At 46.9% G+C, this 14,590-nt stretch overlaps 1 protein-coding gene across 1 annotated transcript in view; it reads right to left on the bottom strand.

Moving 5' to 3' along the window:
* Positions 1-4,859, bottom strand: part of LOC136573412 (vomeronasal type-2 receptor 26-like) — a 28,167-nt gene extending 23,308 nt beyond the window's left edge. Inside the window, exons 1-2 of the mRNA XM_066574704.1 lie at positions 4,839-4,859; positions 3,952-4,731 (exon numbers count right to left, since the gene is read on the bottom strand). Of these exons, the coding sequence (XP_066430801.1) occupies positions 3,952-4,731; positions 4,839-4,859 (801 nt within the window). The remainder of the gene's footprint in view (positions 1-3,951; positions 4,732-4,838) is intronic.
* Positions 4,860-14,590: the final 9,731 nt, after the last annotated feature.

Raw genomic sequence — 14,590 nt, 5'->3', positions numbered from 1 at the left:
AACCTCTGTCTCGCAATCAACATGTGTCAGCAGCAGCACGTCGCCAGCAGTCGGTGTCGCGCGGCATGGCAGCACAGCGGTGGGCAAGCGTCAGCAGGCCGTGCTTAAACTACTTAGCTTAGGAGAGAAGAGGCAGACGGCCCACGAACTGCTGCAGGGTCTGACAGAGCAGACCGACCGCTGGCTTGCGCCGCTGAGCCTCCAACCGGGCATGGTCGTGTGTGACAACGGCCGTAACCTGATGGCGGCTCTGCAGCTCGGCAGCCTCACGCACGTGCCATGCCTGGCCCATGTCTTTAATTTGGTGGTTCAGCGCTTTCTGAAAAGCTACCCACACTTGTCAGACCTGCTCGGAAAGGTGCGCCGGCTCTGCGCACATTTCCGCAACTCCAAGACGGACGCTGCCACCCTGCGGACCCTGCAACATCGGTTTCATCTGCCAGTGCACCGATTGCTGTGCGACGTGCCCACACAGTGGAACTCTACGCTCCACATGTTGGCCAGGGTCTATGAGCAGCGTAGAGCTATTGCGGAATACCAACTCCAACATGGGCAGAGTAGTGGGAGTCAGCCTCCTCAATTATTTACAGAAGAGTGGGACTGGTTGGCAGACATCTGCCAGGTCCTTGGAAACTTTGAGGAGTCTACCCAGTTGCTGAGCGGGGATGCTGCAATCATTAGCGTCACCATTCCTCTGCTATGCCTCTTGAGAAGTTCCCTGCAAAGCATAAAGGCAGACGCTTTGCACTCGGAAATGGAGGCGGGGGAAGACAGTATGTCGCTGGATAGTCAGAGCACCCTCATGTCTATCTCAGCGCGTTGAGGAGGAGGAGGAGGAGGAAGAGACAGCTTGGCCCACTGCTGAGGGTACCCATGCTGCTTGCCTGTCATCCTTTCAGCGTGTATGGCCGGAGGAGGAGGAGGAGGATCCTGAAAGTGATCTTCCTAGTGAGGACAGCCATGTGTTGCGTACAGGTACCCTGGCACACATGGCTGACTTCATGTTAGGATGCCTTTCTCGTGACCCTCGCGTTACACGCATTCTGGCCACTACAGATTACTGGGTGTACACACTGCTCGTCCTACGGTATAAGGAGAACCTTTCCACTCTCATTCCCGAAGAGGAAAGGGGTTCGAGAATGATGCGCTGGGCGCATGGTGGACAAACAGGGCGCTGGTGGACAAACTGATGGTAAACGTCACATCCGACAGCGCTAGTGGCAGAAGGCGCAGTTCCAAGGGCCAGGTAGCAGGGGAGGCGCAGAGATCAGGCAGCATGTACAGCGCAGGCAGGGGAACATTCTCCAAGGCCTTTGCCTGCTTTATGGCTCCCCAGCAAGACTGTGTCACCGCTCCCCAGTCAAGGCTGAGTTGGCGGGAGCACTGTAAAAGGATGGTGAGGGAGTACGTAGCCGATCGCACGACCGTCCTCCGTGACGCCTCTGCCCCCTACAACTACTGGGTGTCGAAGCTGGACACGTGGCCTGAACTCGCACTGTATGCCCTGGAGGTGCTTGCTTGTCCTGCGGCTAGCGTCTTGTCAGAGAGGGTGTTTAGTGCGGCTGGGGGAATCATCACAGATAAGCGTACCCACCTGTCAACCGACAGTGCCGACAGGCTTACACTCATCAAGATGAACAAAGCCTGGATTTCCCCAGACTTCTCTTCTCCACCAGCGGACAGCAGCGATACCTAAGCAATACGTAGGCTGCACCCGCAGATGGAAGCATCGTTCTCTATCATCATCAAAAACGGGGACATTTTTGCTTCATCAATCTGTGTATAATATTCCTCCTCCTCCTCCTCCTGCTCCTCCTCCTGAAACCTCACATAATCACGCAGAACGGGCAATTTTTCTTAGGCCCACAAGGCTCAGTCATATAATTTTTCTAAACAATTTTTATACGTTTCAATGCTCATTAAAGCGTTGAAACTAGCACCTGAACCAATTTTTATTTTAACTGGGCTGCCTCCAGGCCTAGTTACCAATTAAGCCACATTAACCAAAGCGATTAATGGGTTTCACCTGCCCTCTTGGTTGGGCATGGGCAATTTTTCTGAGGTACATTAGTACTGTTGGTACACCAAATTTTTTGTGTCCCTCGCCTACAGTGTAATCCAATTAATTTTTTGCCCACCTGCATTACAGCTGACGTTATATCAGCTGTGATGGGCACTGCAATGGGATATATTAATGTACCGCCGGTGGGTTCCAGGGAGCCACCCATGCGGTCGGTCCACACGGAGTTGTAACTACCTGTGTCCACTTCTAAAGAACCCCAGTCTGACTGGGGCATGCAGTGTGGGCCGAAGCCCACCTGCATTAAACATGACATTACCTCAGCTGTGATGGGCAATGCTATGGGATATATTTATGTGCCGCCGGTGGCTTCCTGGCACCCACCCATGCTGTCGGTCCACAGGGACTTCACAATAGGGAGTTGTACCTGCCTGTGTCTATGAATTAAAAAGCCCGGTCAGGTTGGGGCATGCAGTGTGGGCCGAAGCCCACCTGCATTTAATCTGACGTTAGCTCTGCTGTCCAGGGCACTGCAATGGGATACATTTATGTACAGCGAGTGGGTTCCAGGGAGCCACCCATGCTGTGGGTGCACATGGAATTCCCATTGCGGAGTTGGGGATTCCGAGTTGTACCTGCCTGTGACTATTTATAAAAAAACGCGGTCTGACTGGGGCATGCAGCAACTTGACAGAATGAATAGCGTGTGGCACATAGGTTCCCCATTGCTATGCACACGTGTGCAGCTCCTGATGGCGGTGGCACAGGATTATATTTCTCATTGCTTCTGTACAGCATTGTGGGCTATCGCCCCTCCCCTTTTAAAGAGGGCCGCTGCCTAGCCGTGCCAACCCTCTGCAGTGTGTGCCTGCGGTTCCTCCTTATGGCAGACGCACTTATAAATAGACATGAGTGTGGCGTGGCATGAGGGCAGCTGAAGGCTGCGCAGGAACAATTTGGTGTGCGCTGTGGACACTGGGTTGTGCAGGGGGGGGGGGGTTGGGCAGCATGTTACCCAGGAGAAGTGGCAGCGGAGTGTCATGCAGGCAGTGATTGTGCTTTGTTGGGGGTAGTGTAGTGCTTAGCTAAGGTATGCATTGCTAATGAGGGCTTTTCAGAAGTAAAAAATTGTTGGGAGGGGGGGGCACTCTTGCCGCTATTGTGGCTTAATAGTGGGACCTGTGAACTTGAGATGCAGCCCAACATGTAGCCCCTCGCCTGCCCTATCCGTTGCTGTATCGTTCCCATCACTTTCTTGAATTGCCCAGATTTTCACAAATGGAGACTTTAGCGAGCATCGGCGATATACAAAAATGCTCGGGTCGCCCATTGACTTCAATGGGGTTCGTTACTCGAAAAGAACCCTCGAGCATCGCGAAAATTTCATCCCGAGTAATAAGCACCCGAGCATTTTGGTGCTCGCTCATCTCTAGTCGCTGACACTCAGGACCATGGGCCCAATAAAGATTGCACATTTGCTATAAGTTGCTGTATTGGAGTGCTGCCTTTTCCATCTAATTCTTCCGAGAACAATTAAAGAATGATGGTGGTCATAAGATGGCGGCACAGAATAATTTTGTTTCTTCAAGAGAACAAAGCCTATGTAAGTTTTATATTGTCCTAATCATACTAATTCAAATAATATGTTTATCTTGCCATTTTTGCCGTAGTGTGTACACCGTACAAACAAGACCCCGCAGATGGTGGAACTTTTTTTTACCCATTTCACGCCACTTAGAAATTCATAAAGGTTTTTCAGTACATTATTTGGTACATTAAATAGTATCAAAGAAAAATACAACTTATCCCACAAGAAAGAAAACAGTTATAGTGATGGGTAAAAAAAAAAATATGATTTTTTGAAAGTGGGAAGGAGAAACCAAAGACAAAAATGAAAAAAAGGGTTGCGTCCTTAAGGCCTTAATAGTTACCCGTTGCTGTATTTGGTGTGTACTTGACTCATTACCAGTTTCCATCATCATGTGTATGGCCTGCGCCACAAGATACACGGTTACATATGTATAGTATAAACTTATATCTCTTATCTTGTGCAAACTTTGTGGAATAGAATGTGTCTCGGTGCAGTTCACTCCATGACATTTGTAGATCCACTGGTAAATGTGATTTCTTACTTTATCTTTAGTTAGACATTTAAATGCCTGGAACAATATTTCTTCCAGCAGACGGTCATTTGGACGGGTTGATGGGTTCACATTATAAATATATTCCTGGACCTTCTCTATTGGTGGTATTGGCATCATAAAAACTAAGCTGCAGTTTATAAATGTATTCATGTCGGATTCTTCTACGTATGATATATCAACCCAGGATTCATCGAGGATCAGAGTCTTGTTGTCAATAAGCACTTTAGATTCTCTGATAATATTAACATAACCTACTGAGTAAGATCCACAGATCACCACAACTTCAGCAGTCGAGTTATCGATCTTAGATATTTCCCTCTTTGCTTTCTCTTTATCACCCAGATTGATGATATACTCAATGCAGATCTTATAGTCGTCTAAGAGTTGTTTTACTCTCACTTCATCACATCCCTTACTTGCTATAATGAGTCCAACCCAGTTCCACCCCCTGTCGCACAGAAATGTAGCAATAATTATAAATCGAACGCCGTCATCAAGACCAAACTGATATATGGTTGGGTATAGGGTTCTATCATACAGGATGCGGTCGGTGACTCCATAAATGAGCTGCAGAAAAAGGACAAATCAGTATTAGAGATACAAAGAGGCAGATTTAGTAATACTATCTGATAATTAGACAGTGCAAGCCTAGACTAGATAGTCGTAATATGTACCAGTTTATCACAGTTGCTCATTCTGGATGATAAACCTGTTGAATCTTTAGACCTCGGGTGTCAAACTCCATTTCAATAAGGGTCACATCAGCATTATGGATGCCTTCAAATGACTATTGATACAGGCTTATTAACACGGATATATTTGTGTTCCGTATTTTGCACAATATGGAAACTTAAACCCCATTCATTTACATTGGGGTATTCAAGCAGGTATTTTTCACACATTAATTTTATAGGTCTTAAAAAACCCATCATATCCTATTTTGGTCTATACTGCAAACTGAAATTGCCTCTTAACGTCAATGGGTTCCTGTAACTATGCAGTGAATACACATGATACCTGCGTAGCTATTCCTTAGCATGGCTATGGAGCTATATGCGCTGGGATGGTATTTCTCCCCTTCTGCCTCTTAAGCACCATGTTTCCTACCATGGAGAGTGGCTATGGTGCCTTAGTAGGGCTGTCAGAGCTGTGCTATCATCTGTGGCTGCTACCAGTGGGGTGGTGTGCGCTGCAGCTCAGAATCCAAGATGGCAGCGCCCCCCTCTGCAAAGTGCTGGCTGCCTTCAGAAGGCTTCAGGCTGCCATAACATCCGGGCAGCACCCCACACATATCAGGAAGGGGTTAAAGGCTAAGACTATTTCTACACTGAGCTCTCTTTTTATTATAAATTTGCTTTTTTAATGTAAAGTTAAGCAGCTGCCTCTATAGCTTCCATGACCCATTAACACTACAGAATGTACAGTTATGTGCTCAGTGTGCAGGGTTTATATAGAGCCGGGCTGCAGGGGCCAACTGTTTATGACAGCAGACACCCACCGGTAACAGTAATGACCAAAGCTGACGCTGATCACAGTTGTTGATCCTCAATCATTAATAATAAGAATCTTTATTTGTAAAGCGTGAACATATTATGCAGCGCTATTATTCAAGGGTCCCGCACAGCACCTCCATGTTGAAGATATCCTTCAGTTGCCATGGCATCTGTGGGCATTCTGGAGATACCCAGGGCTGCCATGAATAAATGCCTATCAAGACGTGCCAATGACACATCTTCATATACTGCATCCCCTCAGTGGTTTTAATTTAGTTAATAGTGAGATAGCGTAGGTTCTGATGCACGCATGGTGGTCTTGCCGCGGCCTGTTAGCTTATGTGTCCTGGCCAAAATGCAAAACTAACACCCGGATTTATCAGTTTTTTGTATGCAGTTGCTATAGATGCTGGGGGGGAGCAGCGGGATGTCAGCCAGTGTGACCCACTGTGGTGATACAGGGTGATTCAGTACTTTGCCAGTAGGGGTTGGAATTCCTGTATGGTATGGCACACATATCTGTGGCTGGCATTTTTGGCATTGGTTCTAGAGATGAGCGAACACCAATATGCTCGGGTGCTCGTTGCTCGAGTCGAACTTTCCATAATGCTTGAGAGCTCGTTTCGAGTCACAAACCCCATTGAAGTCAATGGGCGTCTCAAGCATTTTTGTATGGGACCGATGCTCCGCATAGGTGATGACTTGTCAAACACCAGAAAACATCAGAAAGTCATGTAAACACCACATAAATGGATAGGGAAGGGCAGGAGCAGCATGCTGGCGGCATCTGAGGCTACCAGATCCCACTATTATGTCAAAATGGGGGCAAGAGTCTGGCGTCACCCCCCCTAACACTTTACTTTGGACGAATCCTCATTAGCAAGGCACACGCACTGGCACACCTTAGCTAAGCACCACACTACCTGCAACCAAGGACAATCACTGCTTGCGGGTGACACCGCTGCCTCTTCTCCTAAGATACATGCTGGCATTGCAGTCCAACCCCCCCCCCCTTCCGCACGACCCTGCATCCACAACGCACACAAAAGTTTAATTGTGCAGCGTTCAGCTGCCCTCATGCTACACGCTCGCTTCATAGCCACACCACCCTCATGTCTATTTATAAGTGCATACTGGATAAGGAGGAAGTGGAGGGACACACTGCAGAGGGTTGGCAAGGCCAGGCAGCGACCCTCTTTGAAAATGTGGACAATAGTCCACAATGCTGTTGAGAATTCATGATAAATTGACGTGCGATCATCATTCCAATCCCGTGCCACCTCCGTCACAAAATTGTCAGGAGCCACAAATGTTGGCATAAAGGGGACTTAGGTGCCAGCACTTCTACACATCTCCACAATGCAGCAATACTCTGTGTGGGAAGCACATGAGCCGGCCCAGGGTCAGGCTCGGTCCCAGTCTCCACCTTGTGTGACCCAAGGTGCCGCGAGTTACATAGCAATGGGAAATCCAAGTGTCCCCACACAATTCATCCTGTGTAGGTGTCAGATAGCTCAACATCGCAATGGGAAGTCTTTGAGTTCCTTGGGCTCGCCTATGCTGTTGGTGCACAAAGATGCTTTTACACATGAGGAAATCAGAGTGCCCAAACATGGCACAGTTTCACCCCGCCAAGGACCTCGGCCCACATTTCTACCCTAGTCAGTCAGTGTATTTGTGCCAGACCGGTAAAACACCCCAATCAGAGGTCTTTGTGCACCCGCAGCATAGGCGAGCCCCTCGAAACCAAGGAAAGTATTACACAAAAAGAAATCAGAGCGCCCAAACATGGCAGTTTCACCCTGCCAAGGACCTTGGCCTCTGCTCACGCCCTCATTAATCGTGGGTATAAAGAAGACTCGGATGCTAGTGCAGCTGTGAACGTCCCATTAATGCAATAATGCTCCTTTTGTTTGGCCCAAACCACTGTCTCAGAAAACTGTGGTAGCACGAGAGAAAATATATGTTGCCCAGCGCGGATCCCCAGACCCCAAGCAGGAGGATGAGGTGGCATGATAATGCCAAGAAACCATGACCGAGGTAGGACGCACAATACTCTGTGTGGGAAGTACGTGAGCTGGCCCTGGGTCAGGCTCGGTCCCAGCCTCCACCTTGTGTGACCCAATGTGCCGTGAGTTTAATAGCTATGGGAAATCTATGTGTCCCCACACACTTCATTCTGTGTATGTGTCAGATAGCTGAACGTGATCGGAAGTCTTTGAGTTCCTTGGGCTCGCCTATGCTGTGGGTGCACAAAGATGGTATTACACAGGAAGAAATCAGAGTGCTCAAACATGGCAGAGTTTCACCCCGCCAAGGACCTCGGCCCACATTTCTGCGCTAATCAGTCTGTGTATATGTGCCAGATAGGTAAAACACCGCAATGGGAAGTCTTTGTGCATCCACAGCATAGGCAGACCCCAGTAACATTTCTATAGCAAGAGTGTAGGCGGACCCCAGTAACATTTTTATAGCAAGAGTATATGTAGACCCCAGTAACATTTCTGTAGCAAAAGTATAGGTGAACCCCTCAAACCATTCAGTAGAAACTGCATAGGCAGACCCCAGTGACATTTCTGTAGCAAAAGTATAGGCAGACCCCTGTAACATTTCTGCAGCAAAAGTATATGCGGACCCCTCAAACCATTCAGTAGAAAAGATATAAGCAGACCACTGTAACATTTCTGTAGCAAGAATATAGGCGGACCCCAGTAACATTTCTGTAGCAAAAGTATAGGGATGCCCCAGTAACATTTCTGTAGCAAGAGTATAGGCGCACCCAAGTAACATTTCTGTATCAAAAGTATAGGCGAACCCCTCAAACCATTCAGTAGAAACTGCATAGGTGGACCCCAGTAACATTTCTGTAGGAAAAGTATAGGCAGATCACTGTAACATTTCTGTAGCAAGAGTATTGGCGGACCCCAGTAACATTTCTGTAGCAAAAGTATAAGCAGACCCCTGTAACATTTATGTAGCAAGAGTATAGACGGACCCCTGTAACATGTCTGTTGCAAGAGTATAAGCGGACCCCTGCAACATTTCTGTAGCAAGAGTATAGGCCAACCCCATTAACATTTCTGTAGCAAAAGTATAGGCGAACCCCTGTAATATTTCTGTAGCAAGAGTACAGGCGAACCCCTCAAACCATTCAGTTGAAAAGGTATAGGCAGACCCCAGTAACTTTTTTATTGCAAGAGTATAGGCGGACCGCAATAACATTTCTGTAGCAAAAGCATAGGCAGACCCCAGTAACATTTCTGTAGCAAGAGTATAGGCGATCCCCTGAAACATTTTTGTACCAACAGTATAGGCGAACCATGAGTGTAGGCGAAGGCGGGAAAAATTAGTTAGAGAACAGTATAGGCAAGGGCCAGAAAAATTGGTGTACCAAAAGTACAAAGGTACCCCTGAAAAATTGCTCAACCTCGAGGGCAGGTGAAACCCATAAACATGTTTTAAAGATACAGCTTGCTGTTGCTTAATTTTCAACTGAGCCTTGAGGCAGCCCTGTAAAAAAATGGTTTCTGTTAAAGTATCAATACTTTTGAAACTTTGAAAAATTGTAAAAAAACTTTTAATCAGAGCCTTTTGGGCCGCAGAAAAATTGGCTGTTCAGCGTGATGACATGCTGTTTTAGGAAGAGGAGTAATAATATCTGAGAGTGATTGACAAAGCTAATTCCCCCTTTTTTGTGGTGATAGAGGATACAGTTTTCTCCTGTTGCACCAAAAAAAAATCTTTAGGCTCTGGTGCTTTACGCCGGTAGAGAAGAGAAGTCTGGGGAAACCCAGCTTTTGTTCATCTTTATGAGTGTAAGCATGTCGGCACTGGCAGTTGACAGGCGGGTACACTTATCCATGATGATTCCCCCAGCTGCACTAAACACCCTCTCTGACAAGACGCTAGCAGCAGAGCAGGCCAGGACCTCCAGGGCATACAGCGCGAGTTTGTGCCACGTGTCCTGCTTTGACACCCAATAGTTGTATGGAGCACCATCTTTTACATTGCTCCCTCCAACTTAGCCTTGACTGGGGAATGGTGACACAGTGTTGCTGGGGAGGAAAAAGCTGGTATAGGCCTTGGAGAGTGTTTCCCTGCCTGTGCTGGACATGCTGCCTGATCCCTGCTCCTTACCTGCTACTTGGCCTTCTGAACTGAGTCTTCTGCCACTAGCCCTGTCAGATGGGAACTTTAGCATCACTTTTTCCACCAGGGCCCTAGTTGCCTCCCTCTCGTACCCCTTTCCTCTTCGGCAATGAGAGTGGAAAGGTTCTGCTTTTACCATGGGTCAAGAGGGTAACGGGAAAGACAGCCTAACATGAAGTCAGCCATGTGTGCAAGGGTCCCAGTACGCAACACATCACTGTCCTCACTAGGAGGATGACTTTCAGGATCCTCCTCCTCCTCTTCAGCCCATACAAGCTGAAAAGATCGGAGGCAAGCAGCATGGGTACCCTCTGCAGTGTGGCCAGCTGTCTCTTCCCCCTCCTCCTCCTTCTCCCCTTCCCCCCCTCCTCCTCCTCCAAAATGCGCTGAGATATACACATGAGGGTGGTCTGGCTGTCAAACCACATACTGTCATCCCCCGTCTCCTGTTCTAACTGCAAAGTGTCGGCCTTTATGCTTAGCAGCGAACTTCTCAGCAGGCAAAGCAGTGGGATGGTAACATTAATGATTGCCACATCACCGCTCACTATCTGGGTAGACTCCTCAAAGTTTCCGAAGACCTGGCAGATATCTGCCATCCATGCCCACTCCTCTGTAAAGAACTCCAGAGGCTGACTACCACTCGCCGCCCATGTTGCAGATGGTATTCCACTATTGCTCTATGCTGCTCGTACAGCCTGGCCAACATGTGCAGCGTAGAATTTCAGCATGTGGGTATGTCACACAGCAGTTGGTGCTCTGGCAGCTGAAACTGATGTTGCAGGGTTTTCAGGGTGGCAGCGTCCGTAGTGGACTTGCAGAAATGTGCGCAGATGCGGCGCATCTTGCCGAGCAGGTCAGACAAGTGGGAGTAGTTTTTCAGAAACCGCTGAACTACCAGATTGAAGTTGTGGGCCAGGCATGTCACCGTGCCCGGTTGGAGGCTCAGCGACTTACTGCCCTTACTACTACCTCACTGACAGACAACTGTGTCTCATCATCCTCATCCACAAAAACCTCTTGAGATAGTTGCCGGAAGTCCCCAGCCTCATCACCCAGACTCCAGAAACTTTCCAAAGGTTGGGCATTGGTCACAACAAACTCCTGAGGTGAGAGAGGAACTGTTTTTTCCCCACTCATGGCAGGGACCAGAGAACAGTTCCTGGGAGTCTGCCTGCTCAGAATGTGTCATTTTCATGGAGTGAGGAGGCTGGGAGGAAGGAGGAGCAGCAGCCAAAGGATTCAGAGTTGCAGTCCCTAGGCCAGGAGTAGTGGACTGCGTAGAAGACTGGGTGGTCGATACATTGCTGGACGCATTTTCTGCCATCCACGACAGGACCTGCTCACACTGCTCTGTTTGCAATAAAGGTATACCACGTGGACCCATAAATTGTGATATGAAGCTGGGGACCCCAGAAACTTGCCTCTCTCCTAATCCGGCAGCAGCCGGATGTGATTCACCACGCCCAGGAACTCGGCCTGTGCCCACACCAAGCTTGAGAAAGGCCTCACGGACGAAACGTTGCTGTCTTTGTGTGATGGGAGAATAAAGAGTGTATTTCATATAGCACCTCTACATGCTGCCAGGATTTCCTTCTACTTTATGTGGACGTCTGTGGGAATGCAGTTTGGACTCTTAACTGGCTGTTGCATTTGTTGGCCCTAACCAGAGGGTTTTTCTGGTGCTGTTGGCACACTTCATTATTTTGCACTTGTCAGTGAACACTGTGACAGAATTGTCAGTGTCCAGTGACAATGAGACTCACTGCAGAGATGAAGAAACCCTCTGCCACAGCTGTTTGAAGTGCTTATAGCAGGTGGGGATTTAAAATATCCCTGCCTGCTGAAAGGGCTGCCTCTGATTGGCTGAGCACTTTGACCAATCAGCTATTGAATGACGGCTGAGAGTTGCCTGTGATTGGTCCCTGCGCTCAGCCAATCAGAGGCAGCACTCACCCATTCATTGAATTCAATAATGAACGAGATCTTCACTGTATGTTCTCAATGTATGTTCTCAAAGGCAGCACAATGATTATTTTTTGGTTTATTTTTCATTGCAGGTGGATGGATTGCGGCAGAGGAGTCATGATACGATGCAGCAGAAGGTGTAATCATAATATGCAATATTTATTTAAGAGCCCAGAAAGAAAAGGGAACAATCGAATAATGCCATTTAAGCATTTACTTTTAGAATATCTAGACATCAGCTGCTGCTAACTGGAATTTAGAAATAATGATACTTTTTGCACAATATGAAGTAACAGCAATATCCTTTGAGAACAATGTCAATAATATTCTGCAAATATCAGTCCCATTTCATAGAAGTACAGATTATGGCAAATAGATCCTCTTTAGGGGTTAACACTTTGTTATTAGTAAGGTCTAGAGATGAGCGAGCGTACTCAGATAAGCACTACTCGCTCGAGTAATTGGCTTTATCCGAGTATCGCTGTGCTCGGGTCTAAAGATTCGGGTGCCGGCACGGAGCGGGGAGCTGCAGGGGAGAGCGGGGAGGAACGGAGGTAAGATCTTTCTCTCCTTCTCTCCCGCCCGCTCTCCCCTGCTCCCCGCTGCGACTCACCTGTCAGCCGCAGCGGCACCCGAATCTTTAGACCCGAGCACAGCGATACTCGGATAAAGCCAATTACTCGAGCGAGTAGTGCTTATCCGAGTACGCTCGCTCATCTCTAGTAAGGTCTATTAAAAATACAACATGTGAAATTCCTCAGAAGTGTCTCTTTTACCTTCTGTTCGCCCCCGATCCTCTTTTAATATTACTTCAGTCCAACAGAGGTAGCATGAATTGTGAGCTAGTTTAATTTCCTTGGAGCAGCTCCTCCCCTCTCTAGTGTTTGTGTTGAGCCCAGCCTCACTTACAGTTTGTCATGCGAGAGCAGCAGCTTCTACCAATCCCATTGATCTTTCAATGTTGCCTAGGCTTGAGGAGCACTGCACTCTGGCCTCCTGCTCTCCAGAATGATGCAGTCCAGCACCTGTGTCTTGTCAGCCAGCAGCCCCTTGTCACCCTATCTGGTGTCCTCTCTCTCCTCAGTCAGGCAGCAGCTCCTCTAAGCTTGCTTCCAGCCCCTGTGATCTTGCTGAACAGCAAGAATTATCCCTTTTATGGCCAAATATTTAGCACAAATTTTGGCACATGCAGTGATTTTGGTGCAGCTTACAGTTCATCTCAACAGTAACCTTTTAACCCCTTAGGGGAGTCCCTTACATTTTCAATCTATAAATTATCTTTTTCCACAAAGAGAAATTAGGCCGCCACTTACATCTTTTATCACCAGGGCCCTGAATGTGCCAGAACACACATATAAAGCAGAATGTGCAGTGCTAGGTGTCATTGTGATGCTTCATCTCTGCTAGATAGTTCTGTTTGACGGCATGTAGATGTCACTTACCTGTATGTACCTATACAGGCTGAGTATGGGAAGCATCGTGTGGGTGGTGTGATAGTTAGAATCCACCACAAGAGCGGCCACTTCACCACGATCCATACAGGAGTAATTGGGAGCCTCCTTGTGTCTTCTGGACAGGATTCTGAATACAGCATGTGCGGTTTGCAGTGGATCTCCACAAGTATCCACTATATGATACCCCAAAGTAATATTGGGCAGAAGGTCGGGATCCTTATTAATCTCATCAACAGCAAAGATGAAGGACAAGATGCTTCTATATTTTTCAGTTCGAACACTAGAAAGATTTTCAGGATAAGAGTCAGGATGAGAAAAATGTAACAGAGTAACTACAGTATTGGATGAGGTGACATGCAATGACTTTCACTTACACATACAGGTAAATAGAGATGAATGGGAGGTACAGATGAGCACATTCACTGTGTCCACCATATACTATATACACCATGTCCACTATACACAATATACACCATATCCACTATATACAGCAGATTTGCAAACACCATCATGTCTTGGACATAATCCACCACCATTTTGATTTTTCTTCAGGCTTTTTGGGATTTGGGATTATGCAAGAGGATAGCGATCTTCACTGTATGTTCTCCATGGTGATGGCTCTGCTGCCGCCGGCCTCATTGAGCACAAGGTAAAGCCCCTAGATGCGACAGCATCTAAGGGTTTCACATCCAAAAAATATGAATGCCGCAATTACCTGTGTTTTAAAATCCGCTGCCTTATATTTACCGCTGCGCATTTTTGCGTGCAGGTAAATATCGGGCATCTAACCGCTGCCATTTAAAAGCATTGGTTCTTAATACATGTGGATCGTAAATGCAGGTAACATGCAAACATAAAAACGCCTATCTGACTGAGGCCTTAAATAGTAAAACTTATCCTCGAGAAAAACCTTTCACTGCATATTTGACAATACATTTTTTTAAAACAACTGTAAAAAGGGTGCAAAAAAACCTATAAAAAATGTATTATTGACATAATCATACTGGCTTGCAGAATTATTTTAACATATTATTTATACTACACTATGCTGTTAAAAGTAAAATTGAAAACAGGCCAGAATTGCAGATTTTGTTAACCTTGTCTGTAGAATAAAATGGAATATAAAGCATTCAAAATGTTAAATGTTCCCAAAAATCAAATAAATGAAGACTGGAGTTAATCCCACAAAAAGCAAGCCCCCATAAAGCTCCATCAAAAAATTATATGACTTTTGGAATGTTGCAAAACAAATCTTAAAAATACAGCTTATTCCGCAAAACCAAGCCTTTATATGGGGATATTGATGAAAGGCTTTGTCAATAAAGGGTTAAAAGGCATTACAAAATAACAAATACCAGAAGT

Source organism: Eleutherodactylus coqui, chromosome 7 (assembly GCF_035609145.1).
Source record: "Eleutherodactylus coqui strain aEleCoq1 chromosome 7, aEleCoq1.hap1, whole genome shotgun sequence".
Lineage (NCBI taxonomy): Eukaryota > Metazoa > Chordata > Amphibia > Anura > Eleutherodactylidae > Eleutherodactylus > Eleutherodactylus coqui.
Note: the sequence above shows the minus strand (reverse complement) of the source record. Positions and strands in the feature narration are given on the sequence as shown.